This window comes from Vanessa tameamea, chromosome 10, assembly GCF_037043105.1.
Source record: "Vanessa tameamea isolate UH-Manoa-2023 chromosome 10, ilVanTame1 primary haplotype, whole genome shotgun sequence".
Classification (NCBI taxonomy): domain Eukaryota; kingdom Metazoa; phylum Arthropoda; class Insecta; order Lepidoptera; family Nymphalidae; genus Vanessa; species Vanessa tameamea.
Genome location: NC_087318.1, coordinates 12,598,191 through 12,623,159, shown reverse-complemented (window position 1 = coordinate 12,623,159; position 24,969 = coordinate 12,598,191). Strand labels below are relative to the sequence as shown.

Genomic DNA, 24,969 nt, shown 5'->3' with positions numbered 1-24,969 from the left:
CTTAGATTCGATCCTGATTTATAGTACTCTTGATTATTAGCGTTTCCAATCCTAGTACATGTCTCACACTGGGGGCTAATGTTGGAATATATCACCTAATACGTGAGTAATTATTTGATAATTATTTCAACGCCTTAATTGTGTAGTATATCGTTGAACGAAAACTACACCCGATTACGTTTCGCTAACTAAAACGATACAAAGCATTAAAACTGGTCTCAATGCTTAATAAATTCAGTTTCAAATAAATGTCAAATTCTTTTACATGTAAATGTAATAATGTCAATCGCTATGTAGACACGTAATAAGGATAAGCCGACGACCCTGTTAATCCGAGTAGAGTTAATACCACATTTCTGACAAAGGACAGACCGCTCCTGACTTCCTCGCGGTATATACTGGTTGATAACTTTTGCAATCTACATATGCAGAACCCTTTCACAATATCAAGTATTTATATTGTATAATCGTAACGTATAATTAATAGATAAGAATAGATTTGATGTCGTAATTCCTAAGATTCCAAATGGCGTTTTAAACGAGTGATATCTTTAACTTAAGAGTTATGTGACCTGAAATTATTTCAAAAGTTATGTCATGAAATTGAGCGTTAAATTTTCTTTAATATAAATAAAGCAAAGTTGTTATTGGCGTCTATCCGTTTGTTAGCTAATATATATCTATATAAGCTAACTCCGAATATATACATTATACATATATTTGATAGACAAATTTTAGTATATTTTATAATAAAACAAAAATTAAAATAATATCATAATATTTATTAATGACATGATTTTTTTGTAATTAATAATAAATAAAAATTGTTCTTTAGACATATTACAATATATTTCAAAAACGCATATTAAATAGACGAAATAGTGTACGGTAAGATTAACAGTTATACCCCAATATTTGATTGTATTTAATTTTTAGAAACCCTTATTCTTTTAGTGAGTAGCCTTGACGGAAAGAGAGTTTCATAATATATATACTAACCATTAAATATTTCAATTAAAAGCAAAACGTAAAGATCCAAATAACGTACCACAATAAACAAACAGTCTAGGGCGAGTCAGTCCTGGTAACAAAGCTTTGAATCTTTGGCCTTTGTCAGGCTGAGATTACAATCTTCTTGTACACCTAAATCTATATATCACTGAAGGACCCTTTATATACAGAAAGACAGCATGTATGACCATAAATAAAAAAAACAAGGACCTAAGAAATAGACAGTTTCAAGCTACAGGTAATTTATTTACAATAAAAATTATAAAGTTACGAAACATAACTGTTTCTTACCAAACTAAATCAATTGGCCATTTTATTTATTGTTAAACGTATACAAGTAACCTCCATGTTGAATTTAATACGACATCACATAAACTTTGATACGCGGGTCTCAACGAATTTAACGACGCCTCATTTGTCAAAATATGATAAGTAGCTTACGAGCTTCAATGGAACAGATGATCATACTAATATACTTATATATATACTTAAAATCATAACGCTCCCGTTCGCTTAGCGGCAGTCCTCATAAAATATGTATGACAACACTGCTACATGACATTCGGAACAGTTCGTATTTGAACCGTATAATTTCCTATTTTGGTAAAAAAAAAGTTTATTTACCCTGATTTTGTAAGTTCAACAGAAAGCCATAAATCCAAAATAATTGCTTATAAACTCCGTATTTCGTTTTCCCCATTTCTTTAATTCTATTGGATTGCTGGCAACACCAAGACCCTATCCCCTCGCGAATCGGCGTTGAGCGTATGGTTTTTCTCATTTCCTTACTCCCAGCTCGTACATTTATTTTTATTTCGTATTTGTATTCGTTTCCTGTGATGCCATATTTTTTTCGCGACGTTTCCATATCGTATCCGTCAGTAACGGATGCGAGACGCCTTTGTTAAGCTTGTATCGTGGGGAAATAATTTTGTGATTTGTCGCCTTGATACTGAATCTCGATACCTTTGTGTTTCACACAATTACATTGTATGAGATTATGAAAATGTTTTATACTCATATTCACTCAATGTCTAGTTATTATACTGCGATTATAGTATAGTTTAGTATTGTTTTCAATCAAATATAATATTATTAAACACTTATCAAATCTTTTGAATCGTTATGTTATAAAATTAACTTGAACGTATAGTTACCACGAGTTCGGTATATACTTCCGAAAACGACCGAAATAGAAACAATTGTTACACTTTTCCTTGAGTTTACATGAGTATATTAATTAAATACAATTGATTATTTAACAAGCATGAGAAAAAATAAAGGAATACTAAATTCACGCTTCTTTATTACCAGCATTCTTATATATCTGTATTTCCTTTAACATAAAAACCTTCATTATGAATTATATAAGGCAGGTACTCATTTATTTAAAAAACATATAACACGAAGAGGAAAGAAATCTAAAATACGTATTTTAACTAGAAACGAGTATTTGAATATTTTTCGCGTTCGTCGATCGCATAAACTGGAATCGACCGCCTTAACCCGGCCCTTTCAGGACCAGTTATTTATTCCCTACAATCTTTACCCTCTCGACTTTGAAGCGTCGACATTTATAAAATGGATACAGTAATCTGCCCCATACTCTTGGGTCTTGTAACGCCATAAAGAAGAATTTTCGCGTGTTTTACGGCTTAGTTTCGGAGTTACGTCGCCTTCTAGAGCACGTACCTCCTTTGGACAGCTTTACTTGACACGTGTTGCCACCATTTACGCTTTTCCAGAAAAATTATGTCAATATGAATTTTCACTTTCCCCGATTTATAAAAGTGGTACGGCAGATATTACTGTTTTCTTTGGAGATATTTTGTACTTATAAGTAGATATATCATTTCAATTTATTATGTTATTATTATTTTTGTCCGGACAATATATTATAATTATATATTTAAAAAAATTGCTTTATTGTATTTGAATCTCGACGGTTGACACATATTTCAAAGAAATATCTTTAAGGATAATAAATTCCAATCATCAAAGAGCTTTTAGATTAATACATTCGGCAAAACTTTTCTAAATTATTTAATTAAGCACAGATTAACAATATAATATTACTTTGATGAATTTTTTACACAAGAATGATACTATCTTTGCTTATTAAAATAGATTAATTAAAAGAAATGTAAATTGAATATATATAATATATTCTACTTACTTGGAGGTAGAGCTTTGTGCAAGTCTATTTGTGGGTATTACATATTCTATCGTCAAGCAGTAATACTCAATATTATTTTTCCCGATTTGACTCTCACGAGTTACAAAGATACAAAGGACATAACTTAGTTCCAATGAAACATTGGCGATATAAGGAATGGTTAAAATATCTGACGGTGCCAATGTTTCTGGGCAGTTATGATCATTTACCATCGGGTTAGTAAATATTATAAAAAAATAAGCATGTTATATTTGACTGAATATTATATCATTATTTTAATATGATAAATATTTTATCTTCAGACTATATATTGGTATACAGACTGCTTATAATATATACTGAAACTTAAATGTAATACGTATATACATATGTGAACGAAAGTATTATCGCATATAATAATATAATTCTCGTATCGTCGTCTCGTATCGTATATATCTCGTAAAGTCGTATTTTCTTTAATGTCGTAGTTATAAAACATTTTAGTTATTTATTTTAATAGTTAATTCCATTTTCAATAAAATCAGTTTTCTTATATATTTAATTAACTTTAATTTAATTTCATATTAAGTATAAAATATTTTTACATTAGGTTCTGTATCCCTAAGTTACTTTACTACATGAAACTTATATAAAGTTGAACGAATAGTACTGTTAGTAGTTGGCGTAGAATGTTAGTGCTACGGTCGTAGCAGTTTGGTAGACTATGCGCGTGGAACAAATTTTTTTTAGTTATACAGGAGTACATAAAACAAAACTACGGATGTAAGTTCCGCCTGCCACTCGTAGCTTTTACATACATGATACAATTTGTATACTTACGATAGAACTGTTTGCATGTTGTTACGTAAGCGCTTTCCAACATATAGTTTATTCTTGTTCCTATTTAATTGGAATTAGGTGACAAATGTTACGATGTTATAAAACCAAAATAACCTAATATAATTGGATTTGGGCAGTTGAGTTGAAAATTCGTTAGACTATAGACTAGATTTGGAAGTTTTTGTGATTACGAGAAAAAAGTTGAAATAATAGATACTTAAGTATAGGTTAAATATACATAGTTTCAGTACTGTACATATTGCAGAGAGATTTATATAGTTATTTAGACATAGAGTGGGCACATTCTGGTTTTAAGTATCAAAATCAAAATATACTTTATTGAAGTAGGCTTTTACAAGCACTATAGGTATATTTCATGTACCTTAAAAAGAGGTTATTATTATTACTATTATAAAGTTTATGATAATTTACATAAGGAATATATTCGCACGTTAATATTTAATCTTCTTTTCATGTATGCACAAAAATATTTAAAAAGGGTTCGTAATCGATAAAATTGACTCACAAAGCTCACGAAAATAATGAAGACTTTTTATATTTAAGATACAGCACAGCGCTGAACTAATAATTGTGCAAAATTGTATAAAATAAACATTTTAAAAAATAAGTAAGTACCATGTATTATAGCCTTAGATATCGGTACAATTCGGCAAATGATCATTATATTCATTAACAAATTGATATATACATATTTATATTCATTTGTTTTTAGACAGTTTCAATCCTTCATAATCTTTTTCATTATCTCAGATGAATTGTTCTTTTGTTCGTGTTGATAGATGAAAAATAAAAATCAACTCACCCTTTCTCGAAACTTTTCCATCAGTATTTCAAAGCTCGAGTTATACACGCATCTGCAGTTTGGGGCGCTCGGACCGTGTTATTGATTCAAATTATAAGTAAACAGCGATTAGCATAATTTGTTTGAACAGTTCCCTGCACTAATAATACGATCAAATTAAAAAGCTTGGAATTTTATTTATGTTTCTTAACAAATTTAACGGAAAAAAACGAGAGGTGTCTTAGGATACGATATGTGAGAATAATTAAATATTAATTATTTTTTTTATGAAATTCCCCCATATGGACTAATATAAAAAATAATTTTAAATAATAATTTTTCAAATCGTATTCCATAGAAAGAAATAAAGATCAAGAGAGGGAGAGGTAGTCCGGACGGTCTCTTTCTTTATAACGATTTCTGCCAGTTCAGTCTACTGTAAGAGAACTTCGTTCCTAAAAATATAGCTTGTATTCATAAAACTAATTCCACATAAGGCTTATGTCAATTGGTTCTCGCGACTTTTATATCAATATTGTTGAACTATCAGTGAGAACGATAACATCCTCATCCTCCTGCCCTTATCCCAATTTTACTCGGGGTCGGCGCAGCATGTCTTCTTCTTCCATACTTCTCTGTCGGACGTCATCTCACAAGTAAAATTCTTTCTAACCATATCGTCTTTCACACAATCCATCCATCGTTTCTTGTGTCGTCCCCTACCTCTATATCTATCCACATCCAATGGTCCTCATTCCGACTTTTATATAAATATTGTTGAACTATCAGTGAGAACGATAACAAGCTCATAATTGAACCTGCGACTGCTAGATAGCTACACAATAAGCCTATACCGCTAGGATTTAATGGCAGAGCCGTATTTTCGATTACAACAAATAACGAAAAAGTGTCTTAGTTATAAAACACAATTTATGGTCCACAGCTTGGTCCGCATGTGAGGATTGAAGGTGGGTGTACAGGTGTTAAGAACATTTTTCCGGGATAAATAATTAACCTATGTGCTATGAATAGATTTCATTTTGTAAAGCGCTTATTAATTCAGACTTAGGGTTCTAAATCTGTGCTTGTAACATACGGCACATATGCCCTTTATATACATTATATAATCGTATATTGCGTTATCACATTGGATACAAATAGCATCGTACGTAATTAATTAGATATGCAAAATTTGCTTGATAACTTATCTCGGCGATGCATACTTGCAGTTACCGTCAACTGCCTCATTAGCTCCTATAACACTGCGATGCGACTTTTTAATACAACTCAAGTCATATGACACGCCAACTATATTTTTTCTGTCTTTCTCTTTTCGAATAAGCCGTAGGGAGAGAGAGAAAACTTAGCATTCTTCTGTGCTGTATAAAATGATAGATTTTTCATCGAACATAATTGCATTATCAAAATAATCTATTAAAGTATTATATTTCTTTACATTGCAAGGTTCTTATCTAGAATAGGATAAAAATACGTGATATAACTCAGAGATACCCACAGCATTAGTGGAGTGCGCCGCAATTTTTCCCATAAAATATTCATTGTGTGCGATCCTACGACGGAGTAACTACGAGACCATAGAGTAAAACTGTTATAGAAATGGTATTATTCGCAAATGTAAAATAAGTATTTTTTAGGAATCTACATATCACATAATTCTAAAGGTGATTTTATAAAAATAATAATATAGTATCTTTTAGATTTCGTATAAATCTTCGAATTAGGACGTTTATCCTTAAATGCGTAAACCCCGACTAGACACGTAGCCAACGACAGTAGGACCCGCAAAAATTGAAAAAATAACTGCATAAAAAATAAAATAATTGCAAAAATATATTTAACGATGAGGTTTTTTACTGGGCCATTCGACACTTTCAGTTTTCCTCGCGATTTAGGGATTGGGTGCAAGTTTATGAAAGATTTTCAACAAAAACTGCCTTATCTAGTGCACATGTGTTAATTCGATCCATGCATGTCGCATTTCTATCAAAGCCCTGTTTTAAGGCGGCGTCGGTGCTCGCAATATTTTCACCCTCATTTGTATAATGCTCTATATCTTTAAATGAAGTGAATATTATTATTTTTATTTCATTTATCAAATATTTTCTAGAGCAACAAAATGCAACGTAATTTAAAATATAATATTTTCAGCAATTCTTTTTTCATTTATTGTAACTTTAATTATTAACATGTTGTATATATTTTAAACTAAGTCTCTAAGGCTTACGATGATTTGCAATTTTGATACTTATGTCTTATATTAAATTTTATAATTAGTCTAGTTAATGTCACATATGACTTTCTGACACTTCAATGAAAGCTTCATTGAAGTGTCAACTTACTTATTTATTGTCAAATTAAAAACTACCATTAACAATTTGGTTTGTGGTGCATGGCTGTTGTAATGTGATGTGATCGTGATGGAATGGTTAATATTTCCTCCAGTTACAACTGTTATGGCGATGGTGACCACTTATCGTCATATAGCTTATTTACCAGTCTACCTAACCACCTTCAATAAAAAATGATTTGACTTGCAATTTGAATATGATTATGAAACCGTTTTACGATCTGATTCAAATTTTATTTAAATCCCATTGTGTAACGTCAAGACAATTTAACCATAAATCCTAGATTCGAAAAACTAAAACGAGCTCGTAATGTCGTATAGAATGCATTGAAAGCTTAAACGCGATTGGACAGTTTTGGTAAAGGCCTTCCTTTATATTTATTGCCATCATTTTCCCAAACAATGCTGAATTTTACAAACTACATATACAGTTGTTTAAAGTCTTTCAGTACTTTATTGCAATTGAATAGAGTCTAATTTTGCATTGAATACAGTTTTAATTCGACAAGTTACTGGGTATTTTGCTGGCTGGTTGCCATGTAATTCCTACCAAAAAAAATCGTCTAGTCATGTATATAAGGTATATGAGAAATGTTCAAATTCAAAACTTTGATAGCGTACATAAGTTTCGAACACTATCATAATTTTATTCCAGAGCTATTGGCGACAGATTTAAATTTTAAAATGCCGAACAAAAGATTGTTTAACGTTCTATTCAAGCGTGTCTTCTGTACAAAATGTTCTAAAATTTAATCACCTAAATGTTTCTTTTCATAAATTGAAATATATTTTAAATAAAAAAAAAAGAATTTAATTGAAAATAGAACGATTAGTACTTATTTAACGTTCTCAATCCCTTGCGTCTAATTGGACGATCTCCATTAATTCTTTTATCGGAACGTTAAATACAACCTGAGGTCTTTATCGCCATAATTATCACGAATGTTTAATGTATTTAAATAAACAAACAAATTTAAAAGTGTCTTTAGTATAAAGCGATTAATTTATTTTTACTTAAAGCAACTATTAATGAATCATATTCAATATTTAGAAACAGTGACATTTTAACCTGCCTGTGTAAAACGCTTCCGGTAACCTGTCAATTAAGGTTTGAATTACAAGAGCTGTTTTGAAATCTTAGACTGAATAAATGAATACTGATGCAAATTTCGAAATAGATTTAAAATTTTAAATACGAATTTAAGGCGAATTTAATAGCTGACTGATTCTTTCCGCAATAATTCACTTTCCGCGTGCCCTGTAGAATAATCGCGTAATTCAAATCACGAAACGTAAATAAAATTGTGGTAACATTTAGCACCATTATGTTGGATAGTATTAGTAACATTATATAAAGCAAAGGTTAGACTCTCGAAACACATTTGTGTGTTTCGAGTGTCTGTATTTACTTGCTAAATAAATGTAAATTATAAAAAAAGAATTATTTGAACATGTTTTAACCAATCAAAAGTGAAAAAGAAATCCTTACAAAAATATTTCAGACTATATTAAACGACAGGTTCCAATTTTTATTATTAAGTCACGAATTTCTTCAGAGGCGGTCAGGTCCAGGGTCCAGTTCCTAGTAGCCCTGTGGGGTGACCACTTACTGGTTTTGGTAGATCACCTATACAGGTCCTTGTATTTGCCTGCTAAACTTTTATTTTGTGCACATTTCAAGCACACAGACTTCGGAATGTTGTTGAAAATCTTTCTACAGAAATCCACAATGAATTTTTAAAGGCCTGGTATCTAGCCACTAGACAAACGAAGCAGTATTACAGACAAAAATACAATATAATACAAGAAAAGACAAATTTAGAAAGAGCTACAAATTTATAAATAAGACCTCAAAAAGACAACAAACATGTTTATCTGTGTATATGTGTGGATCCCAGGAAAATTGATTCTATCAATTCCTAACATAAACATTAGATAGAAAAATTCGAAAATAATAAAGATAGTTCAAAATACCCGTCGACTTATTCATGGTCGAAAGAACATTCTATCAAATGTCAAGAGTCGGCCTTTCCGAGATTGTTTTCAGTGAGTTCATCGACCCGTGAAATCAACGACATAGAGCCATAAACATCGCGTTGAAATTGCAAGATTTCTATCTTCACTGTATCACGTCTGCACCACGCTTTATTCCGACTTGATATATTTGTAGTTCTGTGACATTACAAGCCCGGATAAAGGATTACATGACGATACGATACGATACGTTAAACTCGGCGACGTTATGAATAATATGCAAGGGAAGAAGGAAGGTTATTGAGATTTTTAAAATTAACGACTTAACATTTTATTTTTGTGCTACTACGTTTAAATTGGGTATTCTAGTTGGAAAAACACGTGAAACATTTTAATTTAAATATGCATATATTCTATTTATAATACATCTCGTCGTCAGCCATACAGTCAGGAATATGTGAATTCACCACTAACGCACTAGTCGAAAAATCTCTACCCAAAAATTTTATCAAATAATTAACCCTTTGCCCAGTCGTGGAATATCTAGAGCATTTATCTACCTTGTGAACCATTTTAAAAAATTACTAATTCTTAATAATAAACGTAGTAATATTAAATTATTTATTTATTTAAATAAAAAACATGATATACAAATTAAGTAAATAAACCTTGAACTTGAAGGCTTTATGCAAATCCATCTTAGTCACTTACCGGGCCACACACTCAATTATTCTACCGCCAAAGATATATTATTATACAGTATATTGTATTGGCTGTGTTTCGTTTTATTTTAAGTTGATTACACTAGTTTTTGTAGGCACAAAGGATATAAAATTTCATTGTTTGTATATGGCGACCAATTACGACTAGATGACATTTATCAGTCTGCTATATAATATTAGTCTGGGAATTTTATTTTATATGTAATCGTTAAATATATTGACATCATATTCTGATTTGTATCTTTGCTATATATTAAGCCTTTTCCGTCGCCTGAAAGAAAGAATACTTAAAAAACGAATGGCGACAAAAACTCATGTTGATTCATTAAAAATGTTTAAAGATAATGCGAAAATTACTTCTTAATAATACGTTTATATCAAAACAACAAACCAACTATCAATTTCTAACGCTGTTTCCTAATTGATGAGTATCCAACTTTCGAGTAGGCCTCTCCAATAGATTTCTCGAAGGATCTATCAATCGTGCGTCAATTACTAACTTCGACCTCAGCCGAGCTCGGTGCTCACTTCAGGTGAACTAAATATATCGTTAAGAGCTCTACATTTGGAATTACAAACGAGATAATAAGAATATAAATACTTCAACCTTAATAAAAAAGAAATATTTGTATAATATATATAATAATAATAATTTATATAAGTTTTGTCTTTTTGCAAGTGCATACTGACTCAGTCACACCATAATTAATAGTCAGCTTTAGATAGCTGGTGAGAAGACCGCTGTTCTACCGATCGGTACCATTACAATAACCGAACTAAATCTCTACAAAGCAAAGAGTTTTTACAACACATAGAACAAATACATCCTGTTCAAGCGTAAAGAGGACGGAAGTACCTATTAACCCTAAACCAATTAAAGAACCGCTTTTGATAGGTTTATTTTTAAATACTGAAAGTCACGAAAAATTAAAATTGTTGTAATCATATTCAATACTAAAACTTTCATACAATAGAAAATTTGTTTTAATTAAGTTTCATTGTTGCAAATCAAATTAATAACCCCATTTGGTCCTAATCAGTTAACTTAACTTCAAATTTATTTCCTTCGAAGTGAAAGCGTATGTAATAGGTGAAATATTTCTGTTTGTGAATATAATGGAAAAAATACACGCTATCGAGTTGAATGAGAAACACATTCGCTAGCTTTTAATCAATTAGCAAACAGCAAACGTAACAAAGGTAAAACCTAGTAATTAATCATGTAGCCAATTCATTAAAAGAAAGTACTCGTTTGCATGAAATTCAAGATGAAATGTAAATATATAGGTATATTTCAAATTAAACATTTCGTAGAAACATTACCGTTTTGAATTATGACCTATGTTTCAAAGTTTTTCACTAAATTGACAATGAACAACTGAAACTGAAATAAGAATTCGCGGAATGGGGATGAAGTCTTGGAAACTATTTAATTGTATATATACCGTGTTTTAATAGAAGTAAGGCGGGTCTCTGGATGACCGACATATTAATAAAACACAGCTCACCTGAAAAATAATTATTCTTACATATCAATATATCGATATCACCATTTAAATGATCCTACATGATCTGGAAATCATTAAAATCAGTCAAAACAGCGAACACGTTCCTTGTAGCTGTGTGGTGAGAATAGTGTGACGGTTTTGGAAATAATCATGACTGAAGATGAAACTAAAGTCAGCATTTTGAGCCTGCGTCGAAGCAACAGCCCCTGCAATATCATTAAAAGGGTACACCTAACCCTAAAAAGTTAAAGACGTCAGAAACAGACGGGCAGATGGTGGCTACAGTTTTTAGAGAATGTTAGTAAAATATTTTAATTGGTATGAAGCAAGCAACAGATTGCAGATATCTCACAAACATAAGTCTGAGTGTCGTGCCAATGAATGACTTGGAACTCTTTTCCAAGCCATTCTATTGCAAGATGATGGATATGTATCCATACATGGAAGTATAATACAGTATTGAATTAAAGAAGTATTACCAAGATTTTTTTAATGGGAAAAATCAATGTATCTGACGTTAATAATACTTACTGATTATGGCTCTTAAATTATCTGCTATCTGTTATACCTAAGAGCCGAGATGGCCCAGTGGTTAGAACGCGTGCATCTTAACCGATGATTTCGGGTTCAAACCCAGGCAGGCACCACTGAATTTTCATGTGCTTAATTCGTGTTTATAATTCATCTCGTGCTCAGCGGTGAAGGAAAACATCGTGAGGAAACCTGCATGTGTCTAATTTCAACGAAATTCTGCCACATGTGTATTCCGCCAACCCGCATTGGAGCAGCGTGGTGGAATATGCTCCAAACCTTCTCCTCAAAGGGAGAGGAGGCCTTTAGCCCAGCAGTGGGAAATTTACAGGCTGCTAATGTATGTATGTATGTTATACCTTTATATAATTGAATACAATACTGCCTTTATTATTTATTACATAGAATAAACCTAAATAAAGATTCAAATATATGTTAAAGTGTTGTTGTATAAAGTATTGATTTCGATTAGAGTCTTTAAAATGTTATCTACGTAAATCTTGATAAAACTTTATCCCAATTATAAGGTCAAAAAATAATATAAGCGTCACGCGCGACAAGAATTTAATCGAAGGTTTGTCAACAGAAGAGAAAAATACTATACGCCCAAATAAATTGGAACGATGTTGACAAATATTGTATCCATCAAAACAACAAACATGGTGTCATATATAATTTTCCATCAAAACTAAGTAGCAAGTACACCTGCTTAAAACAGTCTTATATGATATCCTGTATCAGTTATTATATTATGCTGCCAACTGAGATGAGATTTCGATGATGATTATTTCATACGTTAGTTCATTTAAACGATATTATTGCAATAATGTTATAAGTGAGCGCACCTATCAATAAAGAGGAAATCAATAAGTGGCTCGGAAAGCAACGGGCGTTGTTATCGGGCACACACGAGACACGAAGGGTCTTTCTGCCACCAAGTCGAGAGTTATCTAAACATTCCCCTATAGGAATGTTAATAGTCCTAAACACAATAAACTGAGCCGGTCACGCGACCGTGGCACGCAGGACATGGTGTGTTTGTCCAATGTTGCCTTTCATACCTTCGTACCTGCTTGTCCCAATATAACGTCAAATATAATGAAATATATTTCAACGATGTGGTAACACAATCTAGCGTTCTTACTTTCTTCATACTTTTGTAAAACCTTTATAAAATATAATCTATATTCATATAATGAATGCGCAAGTTATTCAGTCTGTTATGCTTTCACGGTTTGGAAACAATCAAGCTGAAACTCCGAGAAAGGATATATATAGGCTATACTTTTTGTACCTAAATTCCCCCTCTCCCCTAACATATGGGTGACGCCGAGAGTAAAAAGTAATATTATAATAAACATCTAAAATTATAACATTGGATTGTTTATTTACTGTTAAGATATAAAAACATTATTGAATTGACATGTTTCAGAGACTTAGAATTGCATATTTGTCAATACGGCAGTATTCGAATATGCTCAGAGAATTTTCAATTTTAAGCCGACGGGAACATTAAAATAAAATACCGATCGTTGGCAGGAGTCACGTAAGAACCATCCATCAGAGGAAAGGCTTTATGCCACGGTATTGACGCGGAGCGAATTTTTGAAAAATGTAAAAAAGGTCAGCCAGGATGTCACGTAGTGTCCATTTATTTCGAATTCGAATTCTTGAGGGGTTCAGGAAAAGTCACGTTATTTTCGGTTTCCGTTTTCAATGAACTCTGCGCTTTAAATTACTCCTCTACTCATTTTCTTTGTCGTATTTTAGCAATTTACAACATTTTTCGGAAGTTCATTACCGCTTTTTTTTATCATAAATGACCCAAATCACGCACAATTTCGGGAAATATAATTAATTCAAAAGGACTAAGAATAATTTTGAGAGTGTTTTGAGGAATAATGAAAAACAAAAATTATTGTTGGATATTAAGCTGATAAGGAGAGCAAAAGCAAACATTAACTTATATCTGAAAACAACGTTCTTTTAATTTTTGACAATATTTTTTCTATTCACAAAATATTTTGTGTCACAAGCTAATTTAATTTTAATTCTCATCGCCATCTTTTAAGTTTTTCTTTAAACTGTAACTTACATTGAAAAAGTATAATTTGAATAACATCTTTAAATAAAATTAGTATATATATTATATTTTTGTTATAGAACAACAAAATGCAGCAGTGGATCACCACATCGGGAGCGCAGGAAACGAGAGGAGGAATCTGTATCCTCAGGGTTCAGCGCTGCCTTACATCGAACACCGCCGCCTCCTCCACCAGCCTTACTTCGACGACTTGGTGTGAAGGAACCGACGGGTGTAGGCAAGGTTGGTACATTTAAGAATATTTAAGAGATTATATATTTTTTTCACCTTGGCTACATACCCGAGCCTTATAAAGCTGCAAATCTTAGGGTACAGGATTCGAATCCAAAGCGAGCTGATCAAGAGTTTTTGATTTTATTTTATAAATAAACTCTCCGTAAAAGTTAGTTGATAATATCAACAGCGCAGAAGCGTCAATAGTGCAATGGCTTACGGGCCGACTAACGATGTAAAATGTCGCAGGATCGATCCTGACCCCTTGGGCTATTGTCGTACCACCACTCCTAACACAAGTGATAAGCTTAAATGGAGGGGTAAATAGGAATATTAGTAATTGCTTAATTAATTTGGGGCATTGCTTTGCATTCTATAAAATAAAAAGTCTAATTCAGAAGGGATGTAATGTCCTTAATTATGAAAGTAATAGTGTGTACACTTGCTTGATATAATAATTATCTGCGCACTTTGCTACCCTAACGCTGTGACGGATTTTCAGTCTGGATTACTTCCTATTTGTTTTATTTTATGTTTGTGTAATATAATCAGAATTTAATGAGCTGAGAACAAAAATAAGCCTTAAACAACAAAAAGTAAAATAAGCAGAAAATTTTATAAAAGTATTTTCTATTATCCTATAAAAATGTACTCGTTCTAATCTTTTGATATTTGCAATTAACGGTCGAAGTGCTTTTGCAAATTTTTTTTCGACAAAAACATTTTAACATATCTTCTTATTTCAATGTTTTATGAAGGATATTTGCGAATTGAATTGCTGTTCTTCAGAGCGAAGATCTCAATCAGTTGATTAATTGGCTTGTATTTTTAAAGGCTTAAAATTAAAAAAAAAATAAAATGAAAAATAAATATGTAAAATTTTGTTTGATAACGTGAAACATTAATAATAATAAATTCAAAGTTAATCAACCTTCATGACATATTTCATACGGAGCCGGCGGACTGGCAAATGGGTCATTGGTAAGTGGTCACTGCCTATAAAAGTTACAATATTAATCATTCCACATGCCACCAATGTGCCAATAACCTTGGAAACTAAGGTGTTATATCCCTTGTGTCTGTAGTTACACTGGCTGTCACCGGAACACAACGATACTTATGTATTTATATTTGACGGTACAATGTAAGATTTGTCGTACGATGGCTGGCGCAAAGTCCTACCACCGAGTACTTTTACACAAAGGTAAAATGGTAAAAAACTGCGCTAATAAATATAAAAAAAATAAAATAAGACAAAGACCAATTTGCGAATACAACAAGCGCGAACACTTGGAGCACCCGACGCACTTGAAGCTTAAATGACTCTCTGAATAAATTCGAGAAATAATTCGCGCTAATGTTCTGGCGGAACGAAGTCGAGTCACGCTCGTCGATGGATAACGTTGATTGCGGTAAAAGGTAAACTGACCTAACCTAAAGACCTTATCTTTGTTGCTTGTTGAAATTCGCAGTTAGTCAGTATACATTTGGGGATTTTTTTACATTATATGTAGTTGTCAAATATGAGCCGTATTCACGTTTCATTTACCGTCCATTCGAACGTAATTATTTATTAACTTGGTGGTAGGGCTTTGTGCATGCTCGTCTGGGTAGGTACCACCCTCTCATCAGATATTCTCCCGCCAAACAACAGTACTCAGTATTGTTGTGTTCTGGTTTGAAGGGTGAGTGAGCCAGTGTAACTATAGGCACAAAGGAAACAACATCTTAGTACCGAAGGTGGCGCATTGGCGATGTAAAAAATGGTTAAAATTTCTTACAGCGCCATTGTCTTTGGGCGGTGGTGACCAATTACCATCAGGTGACCCATATATTCTTCCGCCAATCTATGTCATAAAAAAAACTTACCATTCATCTGAGGTTTTTGGAGCCATTTCACTTGCTTCTTCAATGTTGATTTATAATTATCAATTGATTCAATTTCATTTTTCGATACGCAAAGCGATTTATTTATTGACTATAAATTAAAGTAACTCATTCGACTCATTCCTATCCTCGTCTCATAAGTACTCCATTCATCACCATATAAATAACATGTAATTATTGGTTCATTCATCGTTCAATCAAAATCAATCAATTCTACAAATACATGTTCCCGTATAAACACTATATTATTTATTTATATTTTAGTATCTTCAGTGGAGGATCCACCTTATTTAAGCTCGGAGCTCACTAATTGGAAGCATTTAATGAGACAACTGATGATCTAGCGCTAATGAGGATCCTTAACGATGGAAACGCTTGAGAAATTAATCTTTTATTAGCTTACTGACTTTCTGAGTAAAAACTTTAAAAAGATCTACTCTGAGATATTAGTATATAAAAGTTAATTTCACAATAAAATACAGCTTAATGTAATTTGGTCTGTACTCATGATCAGTTTATTGTTTGAGATCCTGAAAACGATTGCATTTTTTTTTATAAAAAAATCCTTTCAAATAAATGTATGCATAAAAGTAAGACCTTCTTGGTGTAAATTACATCGGATGAAATATTTTATCTTTAATTATTGTCCTTCTTTATCTCCCATGAGTATCGTTAAAACCAACCAAATGATTAATAAAAAGTCACCAGCAAAACCATTTACAAGGTCTATCAAATTAGAAGATTTGCACATAATTCGCACACACAATTTGTAATATAATTTACTATCGTAATTAAAAAAATAAAGTACATAAAATAAAAATACCTTAACTACAAAAAAATGATCCGAAATCATTAAAGATCAAGACTTTACAGCCTGTGCTGAAAAAATAATTTAAAACATAATATGATGCCACTGCTTAGCAAAGGCCTCCTTTTTTTTCAAGGAGATTACTCCACCACGCTGCTCTCATGCCGATGTGTGGATACACATGAGGCAGACTTGAAATAAAAACTTGTACCTTTACGTTCAACAAAAGTACCTTTAGAATTTCTTCCTTTGTACCGACGATATGAACTTGGTCATGTGAATTTATTATATGTTACATAATATATTTAAGAAATCAAAAATATCCACTTATATCCTCGCCAAAACTTCTGAATTTCGTTCCAGCTAGATTGCATTAGAAACATTGTAAAATGACGATCCAAGAGTGCCATTAAGAGCCCACTTGAACAAAGCACGCTTAGCTTTTTGATTTTATGTTTTAAAAATGAATCAAAAACATATTTTATTCAAGTAGGCTCTTACAAAAACTTTTAAATCGTCATTTTACGAGATAACTAAATTTAAATCTTCAACCGGTTCTGAACGTAGATTTTACCGTTAAGAATCTGTATTATGAATTGAGTTGTAAGCTATGCTTCATAATATGTATACTGTGCTATATCAGAGCGAAGCTTTCTTCCTAAGTCTTCATACAAAAATCTTATTTATTTAGATATTATATCATTTTCCTCGATGTTCGGGAGTATGGTATATTACATTTTGGGACATCGGTTGTCTAATATTGACATTACTCGTGTAAGAGAAATGTTTTCACGCATTACAAGGTTTATTTATACATATAAAACCTATTTGAAAATGAGCTTACTTTCCGCAAACTCCGAGAAACAGTTTTGTTTACCAGAAGAAATATGTTAAATATAGAACAAAATATTATTTTCGTTTATAAGAAGTATAAAAAGATAACGAATTTTGTTTGATGTTTCATTAATATCACTAATAAACAAATATCAAATATAATGTTTATCAAATCTGTATACTGATTTTTCTGAAGGATTTATTTGCAGGTGCAGACGTCCTCACGATTTTTTTAATACACTAATTAATTTCTAGGCCAGATACGAAACCAGCTTTAACTTTCGGCTATAATAGTGAAACTGTAGAGCTATGACATACTAGGGTGACATTTTTTATTTTTTTTATATCGGTAGGCGGACGTGCAAATGGACCACCTGATGGTAAGTGGTCACCACTACCCATAGACAATGGCGATGTAAGAAATATTAACCGTCCCTTACATCACCAATGCGACACCAACCTCGGGAACTAAGATGTTACGTCCCTTGTGCCTGTAGTTACACTGGCTCACTTACCCTTCAAACCGGAACACAACAATACCGAGTACTGCTGTTTGGCGGTAGAATATCTGATGAGTGGGTGGTACGTACCCAGACGGGCTTGCACAAAGCCCTACCACCAAGTTTTAGACAGAACCCTCTTTAAAAAAACACCTTCGCCTATGTGGTATTCAATAGATTTGCTGAACACACTTAACTATATAGTATATTAAAGGATCATGTCAACTGGATTGAATAAGGCGAAAATCCTTCTTATTCTGTTTTCAACTTAACGTTGGCGAGATCGCTAGTATGGAAAACGTATTTATCGGTTCACCGCTCTTTTTGAAATATTAGCGGCTATTATGCAACGGTCAGTTTAAAGTCACAAGTCTATAAAATTAAAACTACAAAACTCTAACATATTTAACTTAACAATAATTTATTTTAAATAAACATTAATTTCTTATATATACTTAAAATAACCTTTTTTAAGTTCAATATACTTAAGCATTTTAAGACCAACATTTGGAGTAAATAAGATTTTACATTTGAATATCATATTTTCCTTCGATTTGACACAACTGGCAACATTTTCTAATGTCTTTCATTGCTGGTTGTTCAATTATTGCTGATTTGACCATGAAATTAGATCACCAAAGACCATGGCCTATTACACATTCAGAGCACGATCCAGCGTCCACTTAGTGATTAAATTCGCTTCTAATCTTGTTACTATTTCTCCACGAACAGTCTTGTCTATATTATGACCAATAATTAAACATTATATAGTTACTCCTAACTAACTGTCCCGACTTCGTACGGGTAAAATTTATCAAGTAACCCGCTAGAGTTGAACAGTTTCGAAAATCCTTTTTTTAGTGTATTTTATAACATATTTTTTCAAATTTATAATTTATTTTATTATATTTTAATTGAAATATTTTTTTTATGAAAATTTTATGTTTTCGAATTAATACGAGCATATCAAAGTTTTGCGAGTCCATTTAATAAATAAAATATTTCACGTTGGTCACGGGTAGCGTCTAGTATTTTATACATATGTATGTATATCTTAAAAAAGCCTTCTTGTTCCCGAGAAATATTTAAAAATCGTCACGGAAGCATTAATTATTTTATCTTGTAGATAATACGATATTTCATAACATGTATATTAAAATTACAGAGTATATAATAAAATATATTTATGAATATATTAAATAATATTTTATACCGGGATAAATTTTTATAGTAGAGCGTCTTTCTCGGCCCCGTAACACGCTGTCCGCCACGGACCGAGCGACCGGACGCGCTCTGTGCATATACCGCTTACATCACGAGACAAGCCAACGAGCCATGGAACCACATTGTAGGATTTACAAACGTTGTATTTGAAACTAAAACTTACCTAAGCGCTTACGCCGGTTCGTCCTGTAATCGAGTATAAAAAAAATACAGCTCGCTTTTAAATCAACAGAAAAAATTAAGGCTTTAAAAGAATGTAATGTAAACAACTAAAATTTTTTTTTTTTTTCTTTATAAAATATAAATACACAATTCGCCATATTGGCAATTCGTCATTTTCTGAAATTTAGCATCAACTTTAATTATGATATTACTCACGAAGTTGTTAATTCGATTTAAGAGTAACTGATTTTCTTGTAGGGTTTTGTGGATAGCATAGACATCTTAAAATATAATTTAAAAGAGAACAAAGAATATTAACTTTGATCATTTTCAAAGCAATTTTGTTTAGTTCTGAACTCGCCTCTCATCATAGATGCGACTATCCGGATAAGCTCTGTCCCCAGACTGCTAACGTCATAAAGCAAACTAACACACCATCGAACCATGTCTCAGGTTTCCCAAACTGACAACCTAGATACCTACAAGTTTATTGGTACAATATACTAGGAAATAATACTCTATTAAATTATAGAACTAGAAAACTTATAATTAAATACATGGTTATTTCCAGAGCTAACAATTAATTTAAATTCAAAACTAATTAAGATAGACAAATCTGAAAACGTATCGAAAATATTGTGTCAAACGGTTCGCCACTAAATACACGCACACACATAAAGATAATAAAGTTGAACTGGTTTTTTAGTTCTTTTGTAGTGCGACACTATATAAATAATCTGAGGGAAATAAATTGAAAAGTTCACAGTGACAATAACGAATATATATATATGACGGCGTTTCCGGCCTATATCAGGTTGACAAGCTGTCAACCTAGCGAAGCGTCATAGTGAATGGTGAGGCGAGCAGCCATTTTGAACGACACGATCGAACGAGAGGGCGCCCGTTTACCACACTTATGACGAATCGCTGTGATTGCCGCCATATTGCCGTTTTGTTCAAACTATCTTAGTTGATTTTTGTATGAAAGTGCTGTGTATTCGAACTATTCCTGTGACTACAGTGATTATTAAATTGTAATTAACATCTTGGACTGGATCGTTTATTTTACCACGCCCATCTACCCGATCTAAATAAAATGAGTTCTGGTGAAGGCCCTTCTGCCATTTCATCAGAAGTGGGATTCGATGGTGCCCAAGTTGAGGATCAACGGACAAAATCGGATGCCGAAAAGTTACTAAGCAGTATGGAGGCGTTGTTATCTCGGGTTCTCGCAAGTCAGCAAACACCAACTGCCAACACTACTCATTCTACGCAATTGCTACCTTTTAACCCAGACGACGAAGAATCTGACGTTGAGGCTTGGTGCAATATAACCGAAGCTATCGTTCTTAAGAAAAATTTAAACGGAATAGACTTGCTCATGGCCCTTACCAGCGCCTTGAAAGGACGAGCTGCAGCCTGCATTACTAAAGTGAATATAAATGAAATGACCTGGACTGTGGTCAAGCAATGTCTAATGGCGAAATTTTCAAAACCAAAGTTGCCGCAGGATTACTTCGACGACATATTACGATTTCAAATCGCTGCCAAAGAAACAGCTTCCGAATCTGCACTACGTCTGTGGAGCTTGATTGAACGGATCCCGAAGTGCACGATGCCTGAAGAAGTAGTTACTGGATTTGTGATATCAGTACTGTGTAAAAAGGATGGACTAATACGTCGCGAATTAAATGCTCACAATATTATGACTCGCACTCAACTATTTCGAGTACTCGGAGGTGTGTCCTTGAAACGCCAATCGGATGGTGGTGGAGATACCAGTGAGCCTGAGATCAAACGTTTCCGGTCAGTTGAAAGATTCTCAGGCAGATGCAGCTTCTGTGGAATAAGAGGACATCGCTTTGCAGACTGTCGAAAACGTCGTGACAACTTCGGATCTGCATCTCAAGAGGTACCGAGCTCGTCACGAACATTGAAGAACACAACTTCCGTGTCTTGCTACACTTGTGGAAAAAAAGGACACGTGACAACTAACTGTCCTGACAAGAAGAATGGAAGCAAGGCTGCGGTCATGGAGGTCCAACATTGTGAGCACCGTCCGTCCAGGGGGACTTTGAAAACATCTTCCGGTGAGTCTGTCCCTTTTTTATTTGATAGTGGATCATCTTGTTCGCTTTTAAAAGAAAGTTATTGCGATAAACTTTTGGGTACTGCGCGTAAAGACGTTGTTTATCTTAGTGGTATCGGTGGCAATGACCTGCTATGTACTACACAAATTCTAAGTAAGGTTGAAATCGGTGATCGCCTTATTAGTTTACTCTTTCACGTAGTACCGGATTGCAACATATCAGATCCTATTATAATTGGCAGAGATATTTTTGATTTAGGGTTATGTGTTAAAATTGACAATGATAATCTTGTTATATATGCCAAAGAACAATCAAATTTTTGTAATAAATCGGATCCTTTAGATTTATATCAAATTGATACAGATTTACAAGGGTGTGATAAGGATATGTTGATTTCAATTTTAAGAAAATATTCTGATAGTTTTATCGAAGGTACACCGACTAAACGAGTTAAGACAGGAGTATTTGAGATAATTTTGGTAGACCCTCAAAAAGTAGTGTATAGACGTCCTAACAAACGCGCACCTATAGAGAAACAAATAATTAAGGAACAAGTCCAAAAATTGTTAGATGCTGGAGTTATCCAAGAGAGTTCCTCTCCTTTTGCAAGCCCGATTGTCCTCGTTAAAAAGAAGGACAATTCGTATAGGCTTTGTGTAGATTATAGGGAGTTAAACTCTAATACTGTACCGGAACGTTACCCTTTGCCCCGCATTGACGAACAAATCGACCAGCTTGGTGGGGCCAACTTCTTTTCTTCTTTGGACATGGCTGCTGGCTTTCACCAGATCCCTGTCCATCCCAACTCAATTCAGAAAACAGCCTTTGTCACAAATGAGGGCCAGTACGAATACCTCGCCATGCCATTTGGGTTGCGTAACGCGCCTTCGGTGTTTCAGAGATGTATCACAAAAGCATTCAGCCATCTTAAAGAAAAACCTTTGATATATATGGATGACGTGTTGGCCTATTCAGTGGACATTTCTGAAGGTTTGCAGCGCCTTGATGAACTATTGGCTGCACTATCAGAATCTGGATTTTCAATTAACCTAAAGAAGTGTAAGTTTATGAAACAAAAGATAGACTACTTAGGATATTCTATTCAGTCTGGTGAAGTTAGGCCCAACTCACGAAAAATCCAAGCGTTGATAGATGCCCCAGAGCCCAAGTCAGCTACAAATGTTCGACAATTCCTCGGATTGGCATCTTATTTCCGAAAATTCATCCCCAATTTTACCCATATAGTTGGTCCCCTCTACCCACTTACGAAACTCAAAGGACGTATTAGCTGGACTCCAGAACATGAAAGGATACGTAAACAGTTAATAGACATTCTTACATCCGAACCCGTACTTACCATATTTGACCCAGACCTCCCTGTAGAGCTGCATACTGACGCTAGCTCCGATGGGTATGGAGCGATCCTCTTGCAAAAGAAAAACAACCTTCCCCACGTAGTAGAATATTTTAGCCGTCGGACGTCGGATGCGGAGTCGCGCTATCACTCTTACGAGCTAGAAACTTTAGCAGTAGTAAGAGCAATAGAGCACTTCCGACATTACCTGTATGGCAGGAATTTTGTGGTTGTTACCGACTGCAATTCATTAAAAGCGTCAAAGTCTAAGAAGGACTTAACTCCTCGCGTATATCGATGGTGGGCATATTTGCAAGCCTACGATTTCGATATCGTGTATCGTGAAGGCAGTAGGATGGAACACGCTGACTTTCTGTCTCGAAACCCTTTACCGAATCCAGATTCAGACAATACCACAGAACCCGTAAAATCTCAAATTCAATCTGTTCATTTTATCGAACTCCACCACGGCTGGCTATCTGTTGAACAGAAACGAGATGCCGAAATCCAAGACCTTATTTCGAAATACCATAACAATGGTTTTCCTGAGACTGTAGCTCAAACTTACGATGTTAGAGAAGGCATCCTCTACCGGAAAATTGTTCGGAATAAAGTAGTGTCCTGGCTGCCAGTAGTTCCACGATCTCTTATCTGGACCCTTATAAATCATGTTCATACTGAATTACAACATCTAGGTAAAGACAAAACGCTTGACAAGCTTTATGAGAAATATTGGTTCCCGGACATGTCTAAATGTGTCCGAAAATACATAGACTCGTGCATCATTTGTAAGGCATCCAAGGGCCCATCCGGACCTCAAGCCGTTCAGCTTCACCCGATTCCAAAGGTACCTGTACCTTGGCATACGATTCATATTGACTTCACGGGAAAGCTGAGCGGAAAGAGTGATCGGAAGGAGTATTGCTCAGTAATCATAGACGCTTTCACAAAGTTCGTTTTACTAGAACATACCTTGTCTCTTGATGCGAAGAGTGCGATTAATGCACTGCAAAAAGCAGTTAATCTTTTTGGAGCACCAAAAAGAATTATTGCAGACCAAGGTCGTTGCTACATCAGTTCTGACTTTAAGTCATTCTGCGATGAGCATAAAATAGAACTTCACTTTATAGCGACGGGTTCCAGTAGAGCAAATGGTCAAGTTGAGCGAGTAATGCGTACTCTCAAGAGCATTTTAACTATAGTAGAAAACGACCCTAACAAAACGTGGCGTGACGAATTAGGAAATATTCAACTTGCCCTAAATAGTACCAAGTCCGCTGTTACTAAATATTCACCATCAGAGCTTATGTTCGGGATTAATTCCGATTCTTTAGGTATGGCCAAAATAAACTGTATCGATAACAATAATGCGGTTCGCTCGGATGTCGATTCGATTAGGGAGGATGCTTCGATAAATATTCAGAAAGCTTCTGAATCTGAAACTGTTAGATTTAACCTCGGTCGCGCAAAAATTAAACCATTTTCTAAAGGTGATCACGTGTTCATTAAAAACAACGAACGCAATAAAACTAAATTGGATAGGAAATTCAGGGGTCCTTTCGTAATTACAGAAGTTTTAAATAATGATCGTTACGAACTTAAAAGCATAGCAGGTAGTTCCAATCGTGTTCTTAAATACTCTCACGAGAATTTGCGCACAGTGCCCCAGGGACATATCGGATTACTAGAAATCGCGACTAGTCTTTTGAATGAGGATGAGGCCGAGACGGCGTCGGATACTGAAGACAATATATTGGGCTTTAACAATGAGAACGAGTCATTAGACCGTCTAGACACCTTGACCGTATGCTCTGATACCGCTTCCGCGGACTCACGTACTATGTCAGCCAACTCAGACACAATGAGTGCTCATTCAGACCCC

The 24,969-nt window shown here is 33.8% G+C and overlaps 1 protein-coding gene across 2 annotated transcripts in view; it reads left to right on the top strand.

Annotated features, from left to right (window-relative positions):
• Positions 1 to 24,969, top strand: part of LOC113392050 (kinesin-like protein CG14535) — a 368,367-nt gene that overhangs the window by 289,515 nt on the left and 53,883 nt on the right. For both annotated transcript variants that reach the window (XM_064215983.1, XM_026628293.2), the window contains one exon: positions 14,075 to 14,237. In XM_064215983.1, the coding sequence (XP_064072053.1) occupies positions 14,075 to 14,237 (163 nt within the window). The remainder of the gene's footprint in view (positions 1 to 14,074; positions 14,238 to 24,969) is intronic.